At 38.2% G+C, this 26,606-nt stretch overlaps 1 protein-coding gene across 2 annotated transcripts; it reads left to right on the forward strand.

The window, feature by feature from the left end:
- The first annotated feature begins 1,176 nt into the window (after nucleotides 1–1,176).
- Nucleotides 1,177–16,144, forward strand: snx7 (sorting nexin 7). 2 transcript variants are annotated; one of them, XM_053494554.1, is made up of 10 exons: nucleotides 1,178–1,445; nucleotides 2,701–2,892; nucleotides 2,986–3,096; nucleotides 3,196–3,360; nucleotides 4,729–4,927; nucleotides 5,016–5,215; nucleotides 6,983–7,069; nucleotides 8,827–8,928; nucleotides 11,676–11,828; nucleotides 15,459–16,144. In XM_053494554.1, exons 1-10 carry the CDS (start codon nucleotides 1,347–1,349, stop codon nucleotides 15,531–15,533), a joined length of 1,383 nt encoding a protein of 460 aa, XP_053350529.1. In that variant the 5' UTR covers nucleotides 1,178–1,346; the 3' UTR covers nucleotides 15,534–16,144. The 2 variants fall into 2 exon arrangements, with proteins under 2 accessions (XP_053350530.1, XP_053350529.1); XM_053494555.1 differs by lacking the exon at nucleotides 8,827–8,928 and having other exon boundaries at nucleotides 1,177–1,445.
- The last annotated feature ends 10,462 nt before the right edge of the window (nucleotides 16,145–26,606 follow it).

Here is a 26,606-nt window from a genome sequence, read left to right on the forward strand (position 1 = left end):
GAAGCTATGGGCCCTGGTGTATTATCCACAAACCGTTTGAGGGTGTGGTGTGCTGTTTAGCACTAGGATGCTAGTAGCAGATCCTTTGGGTGCTGGGGGTTGTGGTCTCCATGGAAAAGAATTGTTTGTCTGGCACATCCCATGGGTGCTTGATCGGATTGGGGTCTCGAGAGTTAGGAGATTAGGGTCAATGGCCTTGGGCTATTTGAATGTTGGGAATGAATGGGTGGGCTGTGGTGCACTGGGTGTCCTGGTGCCCTTCTATCATAAGCCAGCAATTACTTTTGTCAGCGAGTTATGCTGCATTTGGAATTTCTGGGGGATCAGACTGGATGGTGCGGCTTTTTGGCCCTGTGGGCATGGATGAACCTTTTTAATTATAAATTGTGTCTAATTTTTAATTATAAAAATTCATAATAATTAAAAATTCATAATAATTAATATTAGTTAATGGATAAATATCATAATATTTATCCATTAACACTTTTTAATTAGTGTTAATGGATAAATATTATGGCTGATTGATAAAATGTTTTATGTAGATTTAAAGCAATTGGTTTCTCTTTTACCAAAAGTTTCAGGCTATAGCCATGTCAAAAGTGTGCATATACGTAGATTGTAGATAGATATTAAGTGTTGGCCCTGTTTGGCCTTTGACTGTGCTACAGTGACATCTTTTGGTGCTGTGGTATATCTGCAAGCTATATAGGTTGAGACAAAAAGTCAAGCAACTAACTAAATTAGAAAGTACAGAATGTATGTCTGCATCAAATATGTTAAATAAATTCGTACAGACATACATTCTGTAGAGAGAAAGCCTTACCTCCTGTTAAGCTGAGGATCTTTCTACTATTTCAAAAAAGTTAATAAAATCAACCCACACTTTGTAGAGAGGTAGTTTGTGCTTTTAAATCTGGAGTGTTCACACAGCTGGGCGCCTGGGAACAGGAGTTAAGACAAAACTTTCCTGAGAAGTCAGAAAGTTACAGACAATCTGTAAACGGGTGGATTTAAGTCCTAAAAGTCACGTGCTTTTATCGTGTTCGGAGATCAAACTCGCAGGGCAGTTACCTGCCCCACGTCACCCCGCACACTAGCCTACTCAGTAGTACTGCGTGATAGTTAGGAGCGGCACAGTACGTACAAATCTCACATACTGTTTAGTAAGCTAGTGTAGTATACTGCGTGGTACAACAAACCCTGCTCCTCTTTCCTGAGCACGGGATTTCCGTTTCCGCACTGTGAAAACAGCTCTGAAGAGTTTCACACTTACGTTCAACGACAAGCGCAAACTCATGAGATCAAGTTCGAGTGAAAGAAGAAAGTGAGCAGTGATTTGAGCCGAAATGAGCGGCACTCCGGTCGGAACTGCTGCGATACCGGAAGACTTCTCAGGCCAAATGCTGGAGCTGGACGAGGACGAGGACTTGGAAGTTTTCAGTAAGGTAAACAAACAAACAAACAAACAAACACAAACAAAAGTAAACCACGGAGTTAAGCTGGGACAGACTGTAAGGAGAGAGAGAGAGAGAGAGAGAGAGAGAGAGACTCAGATGAGTTGACTTGTGTCAGTGACACGTTAGCAAAACTTTGAACGTTACTCTGTGGAAAGATTGAATTAAATGACACACAAAGTTAACTTCGGATATCGCCATTAACACAGAACACAGATGACTGGAGCAATTCGCACTGTAGTGTTTCTGTTTGGTTGTCCCCACTGTTACACCAGAGTAATAGTAAATAAATAAATAAATAAATAAAACCAACGGAAAATAAAAACGAAACTTTTGTTGCAGTAGTGCGAGTTGGAGCTCGTTTCGTGTTTGAAAGGTCAAACTAAACCAGATGTCATGGAAATTACTAATGTAGCTTCTTTTCCTAGCCCACTGTGTGTGTGTGTGTGTGTGTTCGCTGCTTTCTGAAAGCCTGTACAGTACTGTGCCGTTTTAAAACGACAGAAATGTTTGAGTAACCTGGCTTGTTTTGTGAGGTTTGTGCTGACTCCAGTGCTGCGGTGCGGTGCGGTGTGTTGGCACGGGATCTCTCCATACAGGCCCAGTCCTGCTATTAATCAGCTCTCTCAGGCTTCTGGGGAAAGCAGGAATATTTGTCTGTCAACAAATAAATCAGGGTGAATTGCTCACACTTCTCTTGGGGTGGGGTGGGGTCAGGAGCTGAATGTCAGCTTGCTAATCTCATTCACACCCATTAGACAGGAGCGCTGAAAACAAACCAGCATAACTGGTTACAGCTCTAATCAGCATAAATACCCTGCTGTTTTTGACCGGCACTAATCAGCGGAAATGAAAAGGTTAGACACACCTATTCATTCAAAGGATTTGTTAAAATCTGGAGAACGTTATGAAAGACGTCAAAATTATGAAATAATGAGGTGGCTTAGTGGTTAGCAGTAGCATTGTGGCCTCGCAACGTCTGGGTTGAAGTTTCGATTCCCACCCCTGGACTGTGTGCGTGGAGTTCGCATGTTCTCCCAGTGCTTGGTGGGTTTTCTCCTACAGTCCAAATACATGCAGATTAGCTTAATTGGTGTTAATTCCCCGCAGTATTTGAATGAGTGTGGGCCCTGCGATGGATGGGCAACCCATCCAGGGTGTACCCAGGCTTGTGCAAGTAGTTTCCCGAAATAGTTTACATTTTTAATACTTGTTCTCTGCTTTTGCTTTGCTTGTTTTGTTGTAGGATGCTGCCTTTATGGATGGAAGCCCCTTCAGTGTCTCTATGCCAACGTCCCCTGGATCTATGGTCAATCAATACAGATTTGAGGAAGAGGAAGATGTGCCTGGCAATAAGGACATGTTCATCACAGTCGACGACCCTGAGAGTCATGTGACAGCGATCGAGACATTTATCACATACAGGGTTTTGACCAAGGTAAGACAAGGAATGAGCATTTGCCTGATTAAATCACTTTTTTCTTTCTTTATTTATTCAATGGAAAATCCATATCTGTCTTTCTGACATCAGACTACACGTAGTGAGTTTGACTCAAGTGAGTATGAAGTACGCAGACGCTACCAGGACTTCTTTTGGTTAAAAGGCAAACTGGAGGAGGCTCATCCAACTCTTATTGTCCATGTAGGTTAACGTAAATGGTTAAATGAATGGATATATGATTTAAAATTATGAAATTTTTTATACTGTCATACCAAACATTGAATTTTTGTTCCGCTATAGCCGCTACCGGAGAAATTTGTTATGAAGGGAATGGTGGAAAGGTTCACTATTGACTTCATTGAGACAAGGAAAAAAGCATTACACCGGTTTCTTAACAAAATAGCCGAGCACCCCATCCTTTCCAGCAGTGAGGATTTCAAGATCTTTCTTACAGCACAAGCTTGGGTAAGACACACACACACACACACACACACACACACACACACACAGATACTGTACATACGCACAAGTTGCAATTACAAAGTATGGCTTTGGAATTTAATGATGTTACAGAGCATCGGCGTGAACGTCTTAATTGGATTAACAAATAAATAAGTGTTGTGAGCAGGTTATACTGTAAGTATTAATTATTATAAGAATTAATTTCTTCGGTATCACTATTTTCTTAGTGGATGTTTATGAATGTCATGAATGAATATCATAAGCATTTTTTAAAATATGTATAAAAGCATATCTGTACTTCCATATTCTGAGAACAAATATCCACCACAAATTAATATATATGGAGGTACCGTGAGCACAGAGTGTCCTCCCGAATTTTAAAGGGGAAACACGTGCCACTGAATCCTAGCAGTATTAATGGCTAGTTAAATAATTAGTCATGGCAGCATTTCTGTTTTTTTGCCGATAGACATTCATTAGCTACATAAAAATGGGATTTGATAACGATGGTCTAAGCACAATGCTTCATTAACAAGTTAAGTGTGAGCAGCCATGAGTCAGTCTCCTGATGTGTTCATTTAATCCATTTAGCCTGGGTTTAGTAAATGGGAATTCAAATTATTATTCAGTACATCATGTTAAATATTTGCTCGACTGGACAAGTTTGTTTCTTTTCATTGCAAGCAGGCACTTGGTTTGTTTAAAAATTCAGTCACAACGTACCCTTCCAACATTGTTTCTTCCCTTTTCTTCTGTACACTCATAGCGTACTTGCAGTGAATAAGGAAAGATATTGCTGCATTGTTTTATTTAGCTTCAAATGCTAAGGAATTGGAGGTTTCTTGAATCAATTTGCAATGAAAAGCACAATGTCTCTCAGAAGTCGAACCCATAATGTCAGAAAATGCATACAAGCTCTTACATGTATGTTCTCTTGAAGATGGCCAAGATTTTTATTTAGAATAAGTTTTTAGAAATCATTTATTTAGGTTATAAAAAAAACTGGTCATCCTAATCTAAATATTAATAAGCTAAATATTTATTCTATCCTGTGCACTGTGTAGTCCTTCAATAGGATACAGCTTTGACAATGGGAAATGCACAGAAAGCTCTGTTTATATCAAGTTTCCATAACTTGGAAAGATTGTAATGGACCTGTTTTTGTGCCACTATTGGAATAGATGCCTGTTAGGAGTACAGTAGTACAGAGGCAAAGAAAATCATTAAGTTTCTGGTCTGCAAAACCATTTGTTTTAACTTCTGGACATAACATTTTATTGGGTTTCCAAGGTTGAATTTTGTTCAATGTCTTAGTTATTAAAGCCACAGTATTAGTGTTATCAGTGTTAAATGATAACTTTGCCTCTGCAGGAGCTAGCATCTCATAAAAAGCAAGGTCCAGGTTTCTTAAGCAGGATGGGCGAGACAGTGCGAGCCATGGCTGCCACAGTCAGAGGGGTCAGAAATCGGCCAGAGGAGTTCAATGCCATTCAGGACTATGTGGAAAACTTTAATGTGAAGGTGACCTCGCTGGACAAAATCACCCAGCGAATTCTCAAAGAAAAAAGAGGTATTGCCTTAAGGACACATTAGTACCAACAACCAGCCACTTACTTTAGGTGATATGAGTCATTTTAAATAAGCTGCTGTTGTTGCAGAGTACCTGGATGAAATAAAGGAGTATGGGCCCGTCTACACCCTGTGGTCTGGCTCAGAGGAGGAGCTGGTAGAGCCCTTAAAGCTCATGGCGAGTTCCTTGGACAGGTGCTACAAGGAGACTGAGGAGCAGATAGAACACCTCAGTAGCAATCTCCTCCCAACACTGCACGAGTATGTGCTCTGCGCTGATAACCTCAAGGTACTTACTTCTAATAGGGGTTTAGTTGTTCTTGAACACTACAGAGATGATGTTGGAGGTAAGGATGAAAATTTGGCAGTGGTTAACAAACACAGTGCTGTGTGTGGGTGTTGCACCCTGGCTGTCATGAAAAAAAAAAAAACGAGGACTCGCCAGGCAGGCATGACGGAGAGTGCGAGTTTGTTTATTTTGGGTTTATACTTGCACCATTGTATGCCAAAGAACATTAATTAGTAACTTAAGCAAAATTCCACTGGACACACAACCTCAATAAGATGCTGTCTGGCCAGGTTCCTCTGCTAGGCACCACCAGCATCCGCTTAGCATTTTTTTCACAGCAAAACACAAAGTGAAAAAAAGGCATCGTTGATCACATACAGGTCTAAATTGTATTCTTGTCTTTACATGGATAGAAATGTGATCTTTTTCATTGGAAGCCACGAAACCAATCACTCAGTCTTTCTGTTTGTATGGCTGTTATGTGCCAGATCATGTCACAGCAGAAACAACAGTAATGCACCTACAAGCCTACAAATCCTTAAGAAACAAAAGTGAAAGCATGACACAGCATAGCTTACTCCAAATAAAGGAAAGTAGCATTCGAAGATGAATGGACAGATTAATGTATGTTTATTCTTCCTGTGGGAAGTTTAAAATCTTTGTCTCAGTTTAACTCATACGTTCTAAAACTGTGGTGCTAAAAAAAAAACAGTAATATGAAGTGCCACTATGAGCAAACATATCCACAGCAGTTCAGGGTGAGGGCGGGTAAAATAACTGAGAGAAAGTGTTACATGCCAAAAAGCCCCCTGGCACATATTGTCCCCCTACATAATCTCTATATCACTGATTACATTGGGGCTGATCAGCTTATTTTTACTTTTTTATTTATTTATTTATTTATTTTTACTTTAGCTAGTTAATATTAATTATTAATTCTACACCTGGAAATCATGGGCACCCAAGGTTTATTTATGTTTGTTGGAAGCAAAAGCCAGCCTGTCTGGTCCAATCTTACGGAAAAGCCAAATCAATCCTGGCCACAATAGAAAGCACCAGAGCCAAAGAAGCAAATAGCCCAAGACTACCCACCCAGAGCACACTTTAACAATGTGTGTCAGATCTATGGAGGCCCCACCTTGCAAACCACAGCACCTATAGGATCTACTGCTTATATCCCTGGGCCAGACACCACGAACCTCCAGAGGTTTTGTGAAGTCATACCCTGAAGAGCCAGAGCTGCCCAGGTAGCACAAGGGGAACCTCCACAATACTGGGCAACATGTTTTGTGTAATGTTATGGCTGATCAGTGTATAGTATTAATGTTCAATGCACAATAACAGAACAACCTTTAAAAAAAACTTTTTTCAAATACTTTTTATTTAAGATCTGTGTATGGATAGTGGAAATGTACAGATATAAAAAAGAATATGTGATAAAGCAATACAATTAATATAAACTTGCATGCCAGCAGGTTTGTACAGCATAACAGAAAGCAAATTAATGCTTTCTTAATTGTCTTTTGGACAGAAGGTTTTTCAGTTATTAGGCTTAATAGTGTTTCCCCTGAATATTAAACTTAAAATATTCAGTTTGTTTTTCCATGCTAGTATTTCATCGTATTTGTATTGAAACATGGATCGTATGACTTGATTTAGTTGTCTGATCGATATTTTGTACATTATGTTTTAACAAACCTTATTGTGTTTTCCATCTAGATGCATAGTTAATCAAAGAGTATTGATCACGGTATTTGTTATACACAGGCAGTACTGCGGAGACGAGACAACATCCAGGCAGATTACGAAGCTAAGAATGAAGCTCTCGCCTCTAAGAGGACAGAAACGGAAGCCGTGAGTGCAATCTGAAGAAACTCTCTTTTTTTTTTTCATTTAATTCACCCTGTGCTCTTCTGCAATTTCCCAGAGATTATTAGTAATAAAGCCTTGCCTCAGCAGCAGTGTCTGCTTTCATATGAAAGCGATCCATTTTAAGCCTAAAGAGAAATGTGGTGAGATTATATAAATATGTAAGTTCCTCTGAGCCTCAATGCGCTTCAGCAAGAACACAGTAAATATGGTTTAATAAAGCCTCTGCTAATCATGTTATACTTTAGTCTCTTGGGCTTTTGACTTCCTACATCAATTCCATCAAATGTCACAGGTGTGAGAAAGATCCTTCTGTGGAGAAGGGAAAGGGGCTAAATAAGGTTGTGTTCTTTTGCAGAAGTGTTTGAAGGTTGAAGACGCCCCCTTTCCCAGCTTAGCAATAACCTTTCTCCAGTGAATTTAATTACAGCCAGTGAGCACTGTTCCTCTCAGCTTTCACTATGCTGCATTCGTCTCATGATATGAAAGGATTCTTTTGTTTTTTATTGGTTTAGACTGAAGTGCTTCTTGGATGTTGTCTACAAGCCAATTAACATTTTGCAACAATTCAATTTTCAAAGCTATTAACAAAATTAATGCAAGATATTGTGTCCTCCAGAATTATTTGCACCCTTCACAAAAATTGATTATAAAATAAACATTATATGCAATAATTCAAAATTTACTTTTTGAAAACACACAATGTTTGAGCAGACGTACCCACAGCAGTCAGTGAGGTCATGTAAAATACTGACAGCACATTGTTATGCATTAAAATAAAAGAATTGGGGAAAAGTGATGTCATTTGCCGGATGTAATAATCTGCTTTAAAGAAAGAAGTTATTTGGCTGACAATGAAAAAAATACATCTTAGAGTAAAAACAAGGTGTAAGCTACTCAACCTTATAAAATTTGATTCCTTAGTTATTATTAGTTAGGCAGAGAGTTCTGCTGTACAGAAAGACAGGCAGACATGTATGTGAGCTTCAATCTGAAATTATAAAATTTCTGATTCCATTAAAGCTGATCAGCTTATTTTTAGCTTTACCCTTTTAACTATTTCTAAAAACTCTTCACCCATCAACGACAGGTACTAGGGCTAGTTCTTAAATAAATACAGATAAGCTGTCATTCTTTGCCCTCAGGCCACGTGACTTTTATTGATGCCTTTTTGGTGTTGTATTGATGTTAGAGAAAAATTATTTTGACATAATTCCTATTAGATAAAAACAAAAACCTTTACCATAAAAAAAAAACAGACAGACAAACAGATAATGGCTATACAAAACATGTTAAGCACAACCGTGGGAATGTGTAATAATTAAGAAAAAGATTCTCTGAAAGAATGTGCCATGAGCTGGACCCATGAGCCAGCTGATAATGAGCTCTGATAATTTTTAATTCTTTTTTTGTTATGAGTCTTTTTTATTGCATATACGTTTTAGAATATACATTTTTAAGAAGAGTGCCAATAATTCTACAGGGCATTATATGGGTTGATCTGATGTAACCCTGCAGAATTTGAATACAACCCCATGCAAATACTCTTATCTGTGCTGAATGTCAAAGGCCTGCTGTGCAACTATAAAAAGGGAGTAACCATTTTAACCCAACTATAAAAGATCTTATATTTAGGCCATATTCTTAATTTTTTATTGCAATGAAAACATTCTCCGTGCACCACTTTTTTTTTTTTTTTTTTCATCTGATTTGTCCCCCCTGTATTGGTTGTGTCTATGAAGGAATCTAAGGTGCTGGGTTTAGCATGGGACAGCCTGGTGGGCAAGGACCCAGAGGAGGTCAGACAGCAGAAACAGCAGAAGCTTAAAGGAGAAATTAAAGAGGTACTGGTTTTCTAACAGGAGTGGGAAATCGCTTTCCTAACCTGTATGTCTGCTTCCGCATCATAGGTTTGAACCGGTAACATTTTAAAGCCTAAAATTTGAAGTGATTATATCCTAACTGATGTGGGTGCTACGATATATGTATTGCACAACCAGTTGAAATGTTACCGACTCAACGCTGAGCATGGTTTTGGCTAAGGTATGAGTGTTCTGAAATGTTTAGCCTTGTCTCTCATGTACCTTCATGTTAACTTTAGAACTGCTGTTACTTGTAGCTTCAGCTGTGTCTTGGGAAAACTAACTGTAGTGCAGATTTCTGTTATGTCTATTTTTTTCTCTGAAGTACAAAATGTGACTGTCAATTAGTACCTTCCCTGTCAATCTGCAATATGTGTGCGTGTCTGCGTTTGTGTATATCTGCTTTTTTTTTTTTATCTTCATTTACACTGGTGATCCTCTATTTTTGAATAAACAACGCTAATTATTTATAATCATCATCTTTATCTAGATCCAGTGGCACAGCAATTATTGCTTCCTTCATTTCTCACCTAAAAAGTTGTACTTTAGCTCTGAAAATTGTGCCAGCAGATCTAAAAATGGCAGCTTTTACCCATATTTTGAAAAGCAAGGTCAATTTCCAATCTCCATTTTGTGGCTAAACTCTTAAAAAGTTGGTCGTATCTTGGGTTCGGATGTATTTTGCCTCAAACCATCTGTATGGCCCATTCCAATCTAAGTTCATGTCATTCTACAGCACTGAAACTGCACACTTTACATCTGTTACAACACACAATCAGGTCCGTAAGTATTTGGACAATGACTTATTTTTGTCCATTATGCATTACAATGGATTTAAAACTAAGCAATCAACCCCATCTTGATTACTGCAACATGCGGTTTACTGGCATTTCTACCAAAACTATTATTAATCACACTAAACGTTCTGCTCGTATTTTGCCCATTCTCTTGAAATTGTACTGGTTAACAACTTCGACCACTCACTCACTCATCTTTTATATCGCTTCATCCTGTATTCAGGGTAACGGGGTCCTGGAGCCTATCCCAGGAGGCTTAGGGTACGAGGTGGGACGGAAATCGAGCTTGGCCGGGAATCGAACCCGGACAACTTCTACCACATTCAATAATAATTTAAAAAATAAAATAAACAAAAACTCCTCTACTACAACACAATACACTGTGGTGCAATGTACTGTATGTTCTGACAATTTTTTTATCATAGCCAGCACTAGCTTTTTCAGCAAGTTATGCTACACTATCCCCTCCGGGGGAATTGGACCTAAACAGACTTTGCTCCTCATGTACGCCAGTGAGCCTTGGGCAGCCCTGACCCTGTCGCTGATTCACAGGTTCCAACTTTTTGTTGGAACTAACTGCATAACAGAAAGACCTCACACTGTTTTGGAGATATTATGATGTAATTATTTGGTAATCACAATTTAGTCCATGTCACTCAGAGACTCGTGCTTGCCACTGTTTCCTACTTCCACCACGTCTTACAAGTTACATTATTTGCTGCTTCATGTAATTTTTTTCAGTGCGTTTGTCAGCAGAGAATTTGTGCTCAGTGTGATTTAATTGTTTTTCCTGTAGATGGCAGTAAAAGTAAATGAAAATTTATGGATCGTCTTAATTCCATTCAGCCACTCTGTTCCCTAGTACCAAAAAGCAGGAGTGACTATAAGGTTCTATGTATAACATTTCAATTAGGAGAGTGTGCTGTCTCCTGTCTCGTGTTCATATGACTGTGTGTGCATGTGTAAACTAGTGTATTTATTATTATTAAGGTGCCTGCACATCTTATAATGACAGTGAGGGCAGATCAGCGTAACTAATGATTTGTCCTGCTTGTCACAGGGGAGACGTCGCACCAGACTATTACTGATTATGCCAACCCGTCCTCCCTTCCTCTGTTCAACAACCCCATTCACCCAAAGCGTTTCCTGTTCCATAGCCTCACCTAATCAGAGCGTGTACAAACACACCACCCAGAAGGGACCTGGGCAGAAGCGGCGGCAAACACACAGTGTTCGACCCTCTTCAGCTCAGCTGTCAATAAGTGTCTGATTTTGTAAAGCTCCTCACTGCATCACAGCTTGCTAATTTGACACACAGTCATCCCCAAGAGCCTTGAGCAACCTAGCCGTCGATTAGTGTGTTTACCAATCTTTCTCTTTGTGCTCCAGTGTGTGGACAGTAATACTTCTTATGTGCTATTGGAAGCCAATTGGACCCATGAGACCATTAGCTTAGAAGACAAGCTGTTAGGAACTACCCTGATAAAGTGGTCTGATCAATGTGATGTATAAACAAGAGGACCGTTCCAATATTGTTTAAGAACATTAACCACAGGTTATATCAGGGCATATAAAGAAACTTAAAACTTAAGGGAAAAAATTAAGCATGGATTTGTCATTGGAAGAGTAACAGAACCTCCCTTACATAAATACTAAACTTAAAAAAATGCCAAGGAACAAATTATCATGATTATGGTGAGACATTGTATGTGCAGATTTAAGATAGTTGGCCAAATTTATCATTCCAGATTAATATTGATAATAAGTATAACAAATGCAATCTCCATAATGATTGCCAGGAAAATCTTCATTTTAAGTGCCAGAATGTGGATGAACAAGTCTTCTGAAGTTTTAAAAGACAAATTGCTTGTCACTGTTGGTGTGTGCCTGGTATATTCTCTTACTAGATGGTTTTGTTGTATGCATGTACAGATGAAAGATGACATTGAAAAAATGGAAGACAGACTGGAATGGGCCAATAACACGCTAAAAAGTGACTGGAGCCGCTGGCAGAAGAGCATGAGGTCTGACCTAAAAGGAGTCTTTATCCAAACGGCAGAAAAGAATGTGGAATACTACGAAAAGGTAAGCAATCTCCCGTCCCAAAGGAGCTTTCTGAAAGAGACTGTATACAAGACAGTCAGGAAGACAGGAGGCTAATCAGCCAGAGGTTTACTGATTTACAATCTCTTTCGGGGGAACACAGAGGCACACTAGCACCCTCTGTTGTAAATTCATTTGTGAATTATTACTATGTACAGTATTTATATATTTTTTTTTTGTAGTAAAAATGTGGGTTTATTACTAAGAGAAGAACATTTGATAGATGCCTCTAACCCTTGAGTCATTTGCAGCCCTGCTTTGGGCATTTGCCAGTAGAGGGTAGTAGTATTTCATTTTTATACCCTCAACCAGCATACTTTAAGTTATGAGCCTCCAAAGCAATAAAAAGCGACAGATATTTCTAGCTGAAGAGCTTTAGATAGGTGAGAGATTGTGACAGATGTCATTAGATACACTGCCTTTCTATGCGATCTGTAGAGCTTGACATTTGCCTTTGAATCTAGAATTGTGACCCAGGCACTCATGGCACAATCCATTCTGGATGAGAATTTTTTGGGGGCATTTGGGAATTTGGAAACAAGTCTGTTATCCATCATCACTCTCACTGTCTGCATAGCCCCTTAAGGCCAACCTGTGATTTCACAGATCTATAGAAGGAGACTGGTAATTATAGCAAGTGTGAACATTGCATGTTCTCTGTGTGCATATTCCACGCATACACATCAGCACCATGTTTTACTAATTTAAACCTTGTAATAATGTTATCTTGTTAATAAGATGCCTCTGTATCAGTAGAAATATGAACGACACAAGATGACCTATCAGATCTCTCTCCTGATTTTACTTTTATTCAGTAACAATAGTGGGGAGATTTATCATATTGTTACTGTTGTATTATTTACTTTTCATACCACTGTTGATTACATCACCCTAAGACCCTTTTTTGTTTAATATCAGATAAACAGGGAACAGGAGGCAGAGGATCCACGTGAGGCAGCATATCATTAATAAGTTGAGAAAGTTTAGAGGAGTGTGAGGTGTGGTGATGCAACCATGAAGGCCATATAATTTTATGCTAATTAAATCAGAATAAAGCTGGAACTTTACTTCAGAGTTGATATGCAGGGGATGAGGGGGGTAGTTAGAAGCATGTGGCATTCCTGAACTCTTTGAAAGATTAATATGCACAAAAATGGCCCCAATGAGATGAGGCAAGAGGATGAAACTTTATTTGGAGAGTGGGAGATGAGGGTGTGGGTTACTGTGTCCACAATATGCCGTTGTGGAAAAGAATATTACCCTGCTTGGGTAATAGCATGTTGGAAAGAATATTACCAGATAATAGCATATGTACAGAGACTGAAGCAGGTGTTGAAGATTAGGAAACAGGAGATGAACGTGAGAGAGTGTGTGTATAGAAAAATTTGCAGGTGAGAATATGAAAAGAATCAGGAGGAAGCAACGAAAGAAAAGTGTGAGCTCTGATGGGAAAAATGGGAGGTGAGACACAAAAAAAAGAAAAATATACAGTTTGATATGTAGAATTATTTAAATGTTATTTGTGTTTTTTATTATTATTGAGATATTATTTTAATTTAATAATTTACAATGTCATATTGGTCTCTATGAACAAAACAAGGGCGGCATTTATTGAATGGTTTGGTTTAGATTTTACATTTATGTTTAACATTTTGAAAAAGAACACTTTGAATATCACAGAGGAGATTGATTAGGTATGCGGATGTCGGAGGCATGTTCTTATAATTTATATTTAAAAATATAATTGTATGTGCAGTAAAGATGTTGTCAAAGTATGTGGGTTGGAGTTGTAATTTTAGAGCAGTTTGCATTGTAGCCTGTGCAACACTGTGGGCACAGCAGCCGCACACCATAAGATGGCAAGTTCATATTGCCATGGAGACTCCATAGCAACAAGGATGTTGCTCAGAGATGGGAAAGACAAAGATCCTGTCATTAAGTGTTAGACTTAATTTCGACAGTGTAGGGTATTTTTTTTTTTTAGCTTTTTTTATACATTGCATCTGAGACATCTCTTGTGTGACATGGGGTACAACTGACATTACTCTTAGACCTCCGATTATTGATTATTCATATATTATTACAAAGGCTTTATACTCGATGTCTCCTCTTTGTAATCAACATTTTTTTTAATAGCAGTGCTTTTTGCCTGTGTAGAGGTTATTCCATCAACTTTCTTTAAGCATTGTGAACTTTAACTTCTCATTAATTGTTTGTGGCCATGCAGCTGCATGTTCATTCAGGTTTTTGTGTGCAGGACTATCTTGATTGGCGCCTGATTCAATCTGGTTATCTGCACTTCCTTATAACGCAAGGGATGAAGAAGGTCAAAGGTCTAGTGTATCCTAATCACTCTCTAAACTTGGGGAAGTTGTGCACCCGTTAAAGATACTATATCAGAGTGTGAACATTTTCAGTCATTGTATATGAACTAGGACCGGTTGCAGCTTTGCGGATGCTTGCATAAAAAACATGCCATTAGGTGCCATGCCATATATATATATATATTTTTTTAGCACACAAAAGATTATTTCATGAATTTAACAGATGACATGATTAAAATATGCCATGTTATTTTCCTTTCTTCACTATACTTCACTATCGCTTTCATTTTATTTATTTTTAAATTATTTTTCTCCAGTCCAGCTTTTTTTGGTGCTCCTCATAAGATCTTAGTAAAGTTCTCTTTTTTGATGTGTGTCTTTGTCACACAGCAAAGTACTATATAGCAGGGCTCAGCTCCACTTGGCTGCTCACCATCTCCATCAATTGTCAGTTTGATCATCTCCAGCCTGAGGGTGTCAGTGACCCATTGCCCAAAGTCAGTCTCAGAAGTGAGTGAAGCAGCCACTTCTGTGTTCCCTCATACGTTTTTGCCCTTAAGATGGTGAATCACACTTTGACGTTGCATTTTCTGTCCTTTGTGTGTACAATGAGAATTTTTTTTTTCTTGTTTAAAGTAATCATTGTTTTTGTGTTTTAATTCTCCTACTTTATAATCAGCTGGATGATGAAGCCAATCTCTCAGATCAGGTACTAATTGAAAGTCTTGGCATGTAATCCTTGTCTATCATATTTTAGAATTATATATTCATGAATCTGTCACATTAGGAACATATATTTATAGATTTATTTTAACCCGCATATAGATAAGAGATAGAAAAAAAATAAAAAAGCTATTTTGCAGCTTGTTTGGCAGTGCTTTCAATCTCTCAGTGCTTTAAAAATGTCAAAGCTCATCTGCCTCCATTGGTAAGGTGCAGTCCTGATTAAGTGTTTTGACAGGCAGGTAGTCGCAGTGGGCATGGTTCATGGCCGTTCTGAAGTGGCAGGAGTGTTTGTGGCTTCCGGGGGAGGAGAGGGTTAGCGGTGTTGGAAGGACATTATTCTTGAGCCTGGGAAGTGACATACAAATGACGTAGAGGGCTGCAGCCGGCCAAAACCTGGGAATGAAATCGGGTGCTAAATTGAAAGTTGCCGTGTGTCAGCCCTTATGACAGCCTTCAAACAGCTTCTCATTACTCTGCAGTTGGAGGGCTACCCAGACAAAAAAAGTGGCATAGGTACACAGGCTCGATGCTAATGTCATTATAAATGTGTGTTCTGTTGCAGTGTCTGGCAGTGTGGGAGTCGTTCCTGCTGTCTCAGAGACCTGAGGCCAAGGAAGTGGGCAGAGATGACTCCTAATCCCTCGGAAGCTTTTATCTGAACAGTGAAGACCAAAGACAGAATTTTTACCTTAAAATGCTTGTGCTTGAATTGTACAGCAAAATACCACTGCCTCAGATGTGTCAGTATAAACATAACTGTGCCAAACCATCAGCCAAACCAAGGACCCGTTGTTTTCTACAAGAGGTAACAAGTTTGTCTCTGCCGCTTATACAGTAGACAAGATACTACGAATATTTTGCCAAAAAAAAAAGAAAGAAAGATAATAAAGAAACCTAATTAAATTCAGTAGAAAAGGTTTATGGCTTTATTATATCTTTATTACATTTGGATGGCATTAATCTCTGAATTAATTTTACAATTATTTGGTGCATTTACTTATATCTAAACCACTGGCTAGGCTACTTTAAAATCTGTGAGATACTTTAAAACCAGTGAGATAATTGTGTAGCCCAGATTATTTAAAACAGGTGCATTTTATGGCAGTACATTGCACTATGGAATATTTTTAAATATACTACTATAAATCATACAAGTTAATCATCATTCCTTTTTTGTTTACAACATGCTCATGTTTTACAACTATGGAACCATATGCTTCATAAAAATAAAAATGTGTAAATATTTGACATATTATTACTTTATATATTATGCATCTGCTATAATGTACACATATTTGCATTCTGTGTAATATGTGACATGAGACTGGGTCAATTTTAGGTCCAAACTGTAACTGAAGAAAATCATTTATTACAGCTTTTTGTTTTCATTGCCAACTGAGTTTTCCTCTGATTCTGAATGAACAGGCTTTGGAGCTCTGGGATCTTAAAGTGGGTTACTCGCCTGTCCTAATCACATTAAACATTTAACTGCTCTTTTCAAATAACACCAAACCTATTGCCTTGAAAATTCCATTTGAGAACATACAGGTGCCTCTTTCTACGGGTTGAATAACAGACAGGATTATGCCACATGCTTTCTGAACACTCATTTAATTTTTACCAGGCACAGACTGCTCTTTATGATTTATAAGACTGGAACATTAATGTTACATAGAATATTAAAGCACCATTAATCAGCTGTAAGTGTATACTTCTTAGAAACTTGAACTTGTTCAATGAGTTGCTTTGTAGTGACTGGGCACAAAAATGCCCAGTCACTACAATTCATCCTCTTAATAAAGTAAATGTTTTCTACAGCAGTGCTTCCTAAACCAGACAGTGCACATTTATTTGTTCCATGCCTGTGCTGTGTAAGGTGGAATTGTTAAAAAAAGGATTGCAATGTGGATTGTCTCAGGGGACCCACTGCTCTGTTAAACTACAATATTGGCCAAAAACCATTTTACTGCTTTTCACTGTCTATGAAAATACACAACAAAATTGTGTCAAAATCAGGGCGTGTCTTCTGAGACCCAACATTGAAACCTTTACATTTACATTTCTATGCTATGTCAGGCATCAGACTTTGCATGTTTATTCATTAAGTTTTGCCTCTGCGAGACTTACTGTATGTCCAGATTAGAAAATGAAACCATGATGTATAGTCACAGGAAAAATCTGATGAAGATGCCATAGGGTAATACTAAAAGGCTTCTTAATGACTTTTTAATGAAAAACAATGGAAAGAATTTTTTTAATGATTGAACCAACATATTGGTTATGCCAAACAACTACTCTTATACTGACCTTTTTGAATTTTATTTAACTCTGTTGTGGGAGATAATTACAGTTCTGTACAGCGCTATCCTGTGCTCAATATTCGTTCAATAAAGAGTAACTAGAAAGTTCATTACATGAATTAGTGGAGGACTAAAGCCTTACTCATTCAGTCCTACTTTGGTTAAATTTCGTGTTTGCCCAGCTACATGTACACATACAGAATTATAAAAAATTTGATGCCAATGTGAAAAGTCAGAAGAGTGGGAAAAAATTATGGGGATGGAAGCCATAGAGAGTTCATGTGCATGCTACCATTAACACTAGCTACTTCTAGGCTGAAGAACTAGACCTTACTGATGAGAATGTACCTTCAAGATCCAAACAAGATTGGCTTTGATCGTCTCAAAATTGTTCTTAGAAATTTATAACAAGCTGTACTGACAACAGACATGTAAAGATGCTAGATATAAGCAAATGTCTTAATAAATGGTTTGCTAGAAGTATCCATAATCTGGCTAAACACTTACAGGAGCATTTAAGTTACTGTGTTCATTTGCATCTACTGATCAGTCATTACATTTACACATTAACACTTATCAACTGTACACCAGTAAATTGGTAAAAGGCTCACCCATGCCTGGGGGACTACAGGCAGTCCGGTCTAATACAACAAAAAAGCCAATGAAACAAAAATAGATGAAAAAGTCAATGCTGGCCACGATAGAAAGGCCTAAGAACACCCAGTGCACCAAAGCCATTCATGCATGGAGCCCATCAGACTCCTTGGGCTCCCCCGGCCTCCAGACTTCCCAGATCACGTTGCAACCCACAGCACCCAAAGGATCTGCTGTCACTGTCCTGGTGCCAGACAACACGGCACACTCCCAGAGACCCTGCAGAGCCACACCTGATGGTGCCAGAGCCATGCCAGCAGAAGGAGAGCCTAAAACATGGGTTGTTATAATGTTAATAGTCTTAATGCTATGGCTAATGGGTGTAAAAGGGGACTGACTAATATGAACCATGACTGATAGGGTACAGTTGCAATTACTGTAATTAGTGCGATTGCTTGAGCAGTTGTTCTTGCAGTTTACCATTATTTTTGTTTTTATTCAACCTGTTTTTGGCTGTGTTTCTAGCACTTTTGGCACATTGGCACTACTCCAGCTCTATTGTGTCTGTTCTGTTGTGCTAGTGGAAAATGGTTGCAATCCTCCCTGTTCTTACTGTTTTGTCCTGTGGTAATGAAGGTTAAAACGCTTGCGAAAATGTGTGTCTGGATTTATACATGGACTACATAAAAATGTAATCACATATTTCAAATCCACATGAATTTGTATTAGAATTAAATGTAGAAGAAAATTAGGCAACTTTTTTCTTTGTAAATATGGCAAATTTTTTGTCTGCTTTGGAAAGAAAATTTAAGCAAAAAAAAAAACTATTGACTTTTAAACGTATATTACATTGTTGACTGACGCCGACATAAGAACTGGCGCAGAACAATACCTGTGTAGTCTCTGTTTACAGGTACAACCTGTTTCCCAGACTTCCTGCTGTTCTCCTTACCTTACATGCCGTAATGAAGTGTTACCAAGTTACTTTTTATTACGCTTCAGTATGCTGTTTGATTGCAACTTAATGCGACTAATGCCAAGCCTGTGAAGTATTGTAAAGCTTCAACGTGGGACTAAAATGAAAAATGGTTTCTACTGAAAATAAATCATGGAAGAAAGGGTATGTTTCTTGTTATTTTTGATTATCAGCATGCTTTAACAAAATCTAAAAATCCACTTTTTTTTACTGCTCTTTTTCAATCCACTTCATCCACACTATCAAGCTGCAGTCTCTGATCATTTGTAAGATTTTAAACACTACCACTAATTGAGTCATTTTTGTATATTTGGTTGTACATTTTATTCCTTCACTGTAAGCAGAAGCAAGAAGCACAAGGCTCAGATCCGGAGGCTGATCTCTGACCTTAGAAAATAAGGGTTAATGAAAAGGTCTCATCATGCAGTAGAATGTTTGTTTTTTTCCTCTCAGAGTTGTCCATGAGCTCAGTGACTGTGTCTGCCTTCAATTTCTCTCAAAGCTGCTCAAAGCTATCGGAGAATAAAGGATGGAAAAACACAATATGGCAAGCATTTCAGTAATACACAGAAACAAAAGTAGAGCTGAGAGGGAAAAATACAAATGCTTGTTACTCTGGTTGTCTGAAATAAGCAATTTTGTGTAATTTTGTTACATATTAATGTGGAATCATGTAAAGGAATAATCTGATTAGTGGAAATGGGACATTTTCCACAGGAGTAATTACAGCCATTTCAGGACTCAGTGAAAAGGCCCACGGAATGAGATGTTTCATGACCTGTACAACAAATTGACATTGAGTTTTCTGTGAGCAAAATCAATGTTCGGTTCATTTCACAGTTTACCACCACAGTTCATGGACCATAATGCCAGTTTGTGGTTAAATACATTTCTTTCCCTGCTTGTTACCAAACCAAACCAGCTGTATCCATCAGATATTAGCAACTCCACTAAATACAATCACAATACAATTCAGGCCCTTTTTGAAATAAAAGATGGCACAATATGCGTTATATTTTCTCAGAATAAACATAATGTAATCCAGGCATTTCTTAAAGAAATCATATGTTACCTATTTTAAAAGTGTACATAATAAGTCTTAGAAATGAGTGAAAGGAGCTAAAGAAAGTCTTAGAACATTTTTTTCCTACACAAGATATTACCTTATAGTCTAAGTAAAATTAGTTTTTGATGTAATGTCTTCCACCATCAAAGAATGTTTGCACTATCAAAAGGCTTGATGCACTCTAATGAATGCATTCAGAAACATGCCTTTCTCTTTACACGTTTGCTGCTGATGTGCCAACAGGAAAGATGAAAAGATAGAGCAGTACAGCGGTTGGGAGAGCTCTGCTGCAGACAACGAATCCAATGGTAAGCAATCAAACCCATTCAGTCAGGCCAATTCTAAACCTGCTAAAAGCATAGTACCTCAAAATAATGAGCATCAACCAAAAAAAAATAAAAAAATACCAGCAAATAAAATAAGATTTACAGCAACTCAATCAGGATGGGACTAATCAGGTCCTGAATTACAACTTTTGTTAATGATATGCTTAAAAAGACATTATAATGTAAAATGCATCAAGTTTAATCTCACACTAAAAAACAGTGCCTTTCCTAACTATTGACGCCTAATGTCGCAAACCTTTCCAAACAAGACCAGGACACAGTTTTGTAAAAGTAGAAAAGAGTACATCACTATTAAATCCCTTGTTAAAGTTTATTAACATTAAATATTAAACATTTATTATTCTTCGCTGAGAAGAGACAAAGGATTGTACTAGCCTGAGACCGGTATCAGCCAAAAGGCCAAGGCTAACTCTCAGCTTCATGCTCCCTCCACAAAGTTTCACATTTGGGATGGTGTTCTCATAGTAATGTACAATGTTAGGCTTTTATAACTCTATAATATCAGGGTCTTGTCAGGAATTTTATAAATAATAATTTCACACTAACCTCTAAAAATGAGGTTTCCTTAAAAAGAAAGACTGTTACTACAATTAGTAGTTATGGCTCACCCCCCTCCTTTGTTTAAGATCTGGTACATTTACAAAATTCATATCACAACATCTTCCCCTATTAAAATTAGGGTATTGTCTGGCCCAGTTTTTATTGATTGTCAGTGGGCTAATTACACTGATCCTTCATCTGCTGCCATGCCGCATCAGTATCAAGAAGCAGCCTGTGTAAGACACAGAGGACTCCAAAATGTTTAAGGAACAAGCCTGGGATTTTCTTTTCAGCAAGCAGGAAAATGTTTGTCAGTCACACACTGTACATGATAAGACATACAGCATACTTACTCGAGTCTAAATTATTTTAAAGCAAAAATGTGCCCCACCTACCTGTTTCTCAGTGGCATTTGGGAGTAATGAGCGGCATCCATTCCCTCTGTGTCACACAGGGCTAACGTTGCAGAAGAGAGCCAGAGAGTAAGTCATCGATCAGAGCTGGTCCATGGCAGCTTTAGCTCTGACATTTATAATAGTGGGAGCCTGTGATTAATCATCAGCTTAACAAGGCCAGGCACACTCAGCATCTCTTATGTAGTTGCTTGAACACACTCACGCCACACACAAACAAGCTGGCCACAAGGGAGAGGAAGGGGGCAGGGTGAGAATTAACTTTTTTCTTTCTTTCTTTTTAACAAGATACATAGGAGCAATGTGGATGATGAGGATGAGTTTAGGGAAACTGCAAAACTTTTAATTGCTGCCAACAAACATCACTGCTTACTCACTCATCACACCATTATTCGCTGAGTGCCTTAAATGTCAATATTCATGTTTGGTATTCAATTCAGGTGTAGTCCTGCCCACTGAGGCTACACAAAGGATTCCAGCAAGTCCTTAATTTCTTTTGCTCTCAGTTAACATCAGCACATTCTCTCATTACAGATGATAATGCATTTTATGGCTGGCAGAAGACTAAACAGCAAGAGAAATGCAGATATTTGGATGAAAGGAACATTGTGTTGTTGCCCCATTTAACTGTTAAGTCCTGGTTCTCTAGTTTAGAAGGGAATGATGTGGTAGAAAAATTATGCCCAAAATGTGACACATCTCAAGATAATACTTCCACTGATAAATCTCCTAGGGCTCTCAAAAGCAATTCAGACATGGACTTTTTACCAATAAACTCCATGTCCTCTAAGTCAATGACCCATAAACAAAGTATCATTTATAGCCCCAGTCCAAGCAACTTGGAGCTAAAACAGAGTCAACCATTGGGGCAATGGGTTCCTTCTATCCATGAGCAGAAATGTGAGGAATCTGTGCCCTGGCGATGTAAAGGATTTGCTCCAGTGAACCATGAAGCAAAACCCGCTGAACCTCTGAATCTCTGCAAATGGCCAGCTTCCCAGAGACTGGAATGGTGCCATGAAAGCCTGGCCAGACTGGCACATCTGGGGGTGCAGTCACCCAAAAATGCATTTCCTGTTTGCAGACGCAGGCCAGTCATCCAGAGGCCACTTGTGGGTCATAAAGGAACGCAGGTGGTTAACAGACATGTGAAAAAACACTTCTGCTGGACATCATCATCATCCAAAAGTCTCCTAAGTGAAGATGGCCCGAAGCCAGCTACACAAGTAGACCCATATAACAAAGCTGTGTATAGCTCTTTATGGAGTGCAGTGCAAGCAGAGGCAGAAGGATGTGGCAAAAAAAACATGCAACAAGATGGTGATCATACGTTTCACAGAAACAATGTGAGCTGGTTGTCGGTAAGCAGCATCTTTCTCACTTTATCCTGCTTTTTCACACCAAAGAATGGCACAGCTCCTTATAATCGTGCCACTGTATTAGTCAGAGGTTTTACTTTCGGGTCCTGGGATTGTAGGAAGGGTTGGCAGTATGGCAGTATACATTACAAAAATATGAGTTTTACAGTTGGCTCACAACTCAATATAAAGTGAATATAAAGTAACAATGAAATATAATAAGCGTTAAGTACAGTAGCTCATAATATGCAGTTAGTTACTTGTAGCTGTAAGTAATGATTTAGTTAGTGACTGTTTAGTGAAATGTCCATGCTATATCCAAAATACTCCCAGAAAATATATGACCTAACATATTGTGATTTTAAATATAAATGCAGGTTTGGGGTTAACACTAAGGATAGAATAGACTTTATACAGCCTTTTGTTCAAAAGCCAACTTTTATAGGACTATTTATTGTTTAAAGTACTCTGTGTGAATTCTTATTTATGTCTTCTAATTTTCTAATCTGTTCTGAAGACGTGGCTAATTAACAATCAGCACCAATGGCAACCATGTGTGTGTTATAGTAGGAAACAATGGCATTGTTGTAAAGTGCAAAACAGAGTAAGGAAACACCAACACACACGAGATTCAGATTCAGAGATTTTCTTGAGATTTTTTGTTTGTGTCTAAGAAGACATTGGCAACTTTAATGTAATAAGTGATATTATTATTTCAGGCCCATGATATTATTATTATTGAAGCCCATGTACATGTCTGCCTGTCTTTTTGTATGGCAGAACTCTCTGCCAAATTCAAAGAATTTTTTTTTGTAAGGTTGGGTACAGTAGCTGTACGTCTTGTTTACGCTAAGTTTTACTTCTTTCTTTGTCAGCCAGATACACTCCCTCCTTAAAGTAGGTTTTTACATCCTGCAGAAAAACTGTCCATACCATCACTTTTACCCAACATTTTGATTTGAGCAGCTAACACTCTCTGTTCGGGTATTTTTCACGCCCCCACTTTGGACAGCTGTGGATATGTTTTCTCTAACGACCCGTGTTTTATCTCATAGTGCTTTTGACATCACTGCATTAATTAGCACCACGGTTTCGGAACATATGAGACAATTCCTGAAATATGAAACACACTCCCACTTCAGAGGAGAAGCACTGTATTTGTCTGAAAAAGTGATGGCTAATAAGCTGGCAGATACCTGCTCATAACATCCCTTTTTTGATTTAATTTCTGGTGCATGAGGCTGTTTCAAAGTGACAGACATATAGATATACAGATATACAATCATAAGGACAGAACTTCTCTGAGACTGGTTTCGGGTTCTCCAATGCATAAAATACCTTTAAAAGAGCGAGTTCTGACCTATTTCAGAACTGGTTGGTTGGTACTCAGGCCTACCTGAGTACCAACCAAATTCTGCAGCAGAAATTGAGACACATCAGGCCCGGAAACATCTTTCCATTATTCTACTGTCCAATTTTGGTGAGCCCATGTGAATTGTAGCTTCAGCCTCAGGTCTCAGTTGATGTTTGACATGAGATGCTATTCAGCAGACCTCAGTTGAAAGGGGATGTTATCTGAGTTATGGTTACATCTCTGTCATGTCAACTATTCTTATCATTCTCCTCTTATCAACAAGGCATTTTTACCCAGAGAGCTGCTGTTCACTGGATATTTTCTCTTTTTCAGACTTTTCTCTGTAAAACACCATTATCCATGCCATGTTTAACGTCATTTAAATTAGATTTGTCCCTCATTTAAGCAAATATGTAAGAGCCTTCCATTGGATAATTACTGCAGTAATTATGGTTTACCTGGCAACAAGTTATTTAACCCTAACTGATGCAGTGAGTAGCAACACACTTTATTGCCAAAAGTATTTGCTCTCCTGCCTTGACATGCATATGAACTTGATTAACATCCAATTCTCAATCCATAGGGTTTATTATGATGGTGTCCCACTCTGTGCAGCTATAACAGCTTCAACTCTTCTAGGAAGGCTTTCCATAAGGTTTAGGAGTATGTTTATGGGAGTTATTGATCATTCATCCAAAAGCACATTTGTGATGTCAGACAATGATGTTGGACTCGATGGCCTGGCTTGCAGTCTCCACTCTAATTTATCCCAAAAGTGTTCTATCGGGTTAAGGTCAGGGCTCCCACACTAAACTCGCTCATCCATGTATTTATGTCTTAACTGTTCCCACAAAGTTGGGAGCATGAAATTGTCCAAAATGTCTTGGTACTGTAAGTAAGGGACCGAGCCCAACTCCTAAAACACAATTCCATGCCAGTTCCAACATGACTGCGTACCAGTGCACAAAGCAAATACTTTTAACAATATAGTGTATCCTGTGGTCATAGCAAAGATCAGAAGGGTCAAATTATTGTCATGCATCAGCGGAAAAAAAAAAAAAAAACTAAGAAGTTAGCTGAAACTATTAAAATTGGGTTAAGAAATGTCCAATGCATTATTAAAACAGATATTTAAAGGGATAGTGGAAAAACGTCTTTTAAGGAAAAAATGTGGTTGGAAAAGCATCCTGAAAAAGCTTGATGGGAAATGATTTAAACATTAAATGAAATCAAATTGTTAAAAAAAAACACAAAAACTTTAAAACTCACGGCTATGGACTGTGGAGCATGGGAAAAAGATGTGTGATCTGATGGGTCCAGATTTATCCTGTTCGAGAGTGATGGGCACATCAGAGTAAGAAGAGAGACAGATGAAGTGATGTGCACATCATGCCTAGCGCCTACTGTACAAGCCTGTGGGGGCAGTGTTATGGTCTGCTGTTCCTTCTGTTGGCCAGGTTGGTAAAAAAATTAGGTCAGCTGACTCCCTGAGTACATTGAATGACCAAGTTTTTCCATCAATGTTTTTTTTCCTTCCTGACGAAATAAATATATTTCAAGATAGATTCATCGAGGTCAAAATGTTCAGAGATCATTTTCACACATGGATTGGGCACCACAGCGTCCAGACCTTAACCCCATTGAAGATTTTTGGATTATGCTATAGAAGGCTTTACACAGTGGTCTGACTCTGATCTTGAAAAGAAATTAATGTGACTCTGGACTGAAGTAAATGTTGTGACAATGCATAAGCTCAAAAAGTTGCCACAGATCTAACATGTAGCATTCTATGGACATCAGAGAGCCTTCTGATGCACCCATCCTTTGTCAACAACCCAGTAATGGAGAAAGATCAGAAAAAAGAGTTACTATAGAGTAAGACCTATTCTTCTACCAACGTGTACAATTTGTCAGCTAGTAAAAACAGTTATGTCTACTTTTGATATAATGCTTATATATAGGTCACTCAAGTTTCTCTTAAACAAACCAGCCAGTCATTATTTAATATTAAACAAAACGCTGACGAAAAATTAATTACTGAAATTACTAACAAAAATAAGACGCTTACATAGGTTGAGTTTAAATACTTAAAAAAACATAGCCTAAGCATCTTTACATAGTGCAATATAAAATAAATCATGTACATACAGAAAATGTACCAGTTACTCCACTGAAGGATCAATCAGCTGATAAAGTTTTATTTTTGTTTTGTTTTTTTATTACATATGACTGTATAGAACTTTTAAAAGAACTTAAACAGGCAGTCTAAATGATATAAAATTGAAATGATAAAAAGAAAAGCAATACCACCAGCTCGGGCACATCTTTATAATTAGTTTATAACTAAAGGAGCTGCGAGATCTTCACTGTCCATCACGCTACATACACCTTCAGACATGCTTTATAATTTGATTGTGGTCCAAAGCAAACATTTTTAGACAAGGAGACTTGATTGGCAGGCTATAGCCTTATATGTTCATGTGATAACTGTGTAGGAAGAGGAGGAGATCTTGGTATTTCTGTCTGAAAACAACATAAGAGAAAAAATGAGTACACGTGGAACGGAGCTATTGTGATAAAGGGCAAGAGATGAGATAGAGGTTACTGAAAGACAGATATAAATGTGAGGCTGCTGATGCATTTCATCTTTTGTGTTTGCATCTCAGGACACGCTGTGTCCATCAAGATGCCATGGGAACAGCGCATCCTCCACCATGCTACACGATATCACTTTATTCCACATTCTCCAAGTACTACAGAGC

The sequence above is a fragment of the Clarias gariepinus genome, chromosome 4, assembly GCF_024256425.1.
Source record: "Clarias gariepinus isolate MV-2021 ecotype Netherlands chromosome 4, CGAR_prim_01v2, whole genome shotgun sequence".
In the NCBI taxonomy this organism is placed as follows: Eukaryota; Metazoa; Chordata; class Actinopteri; order Siluriformes; family Clariidae; genus Clarias; species Clarias gariepinus.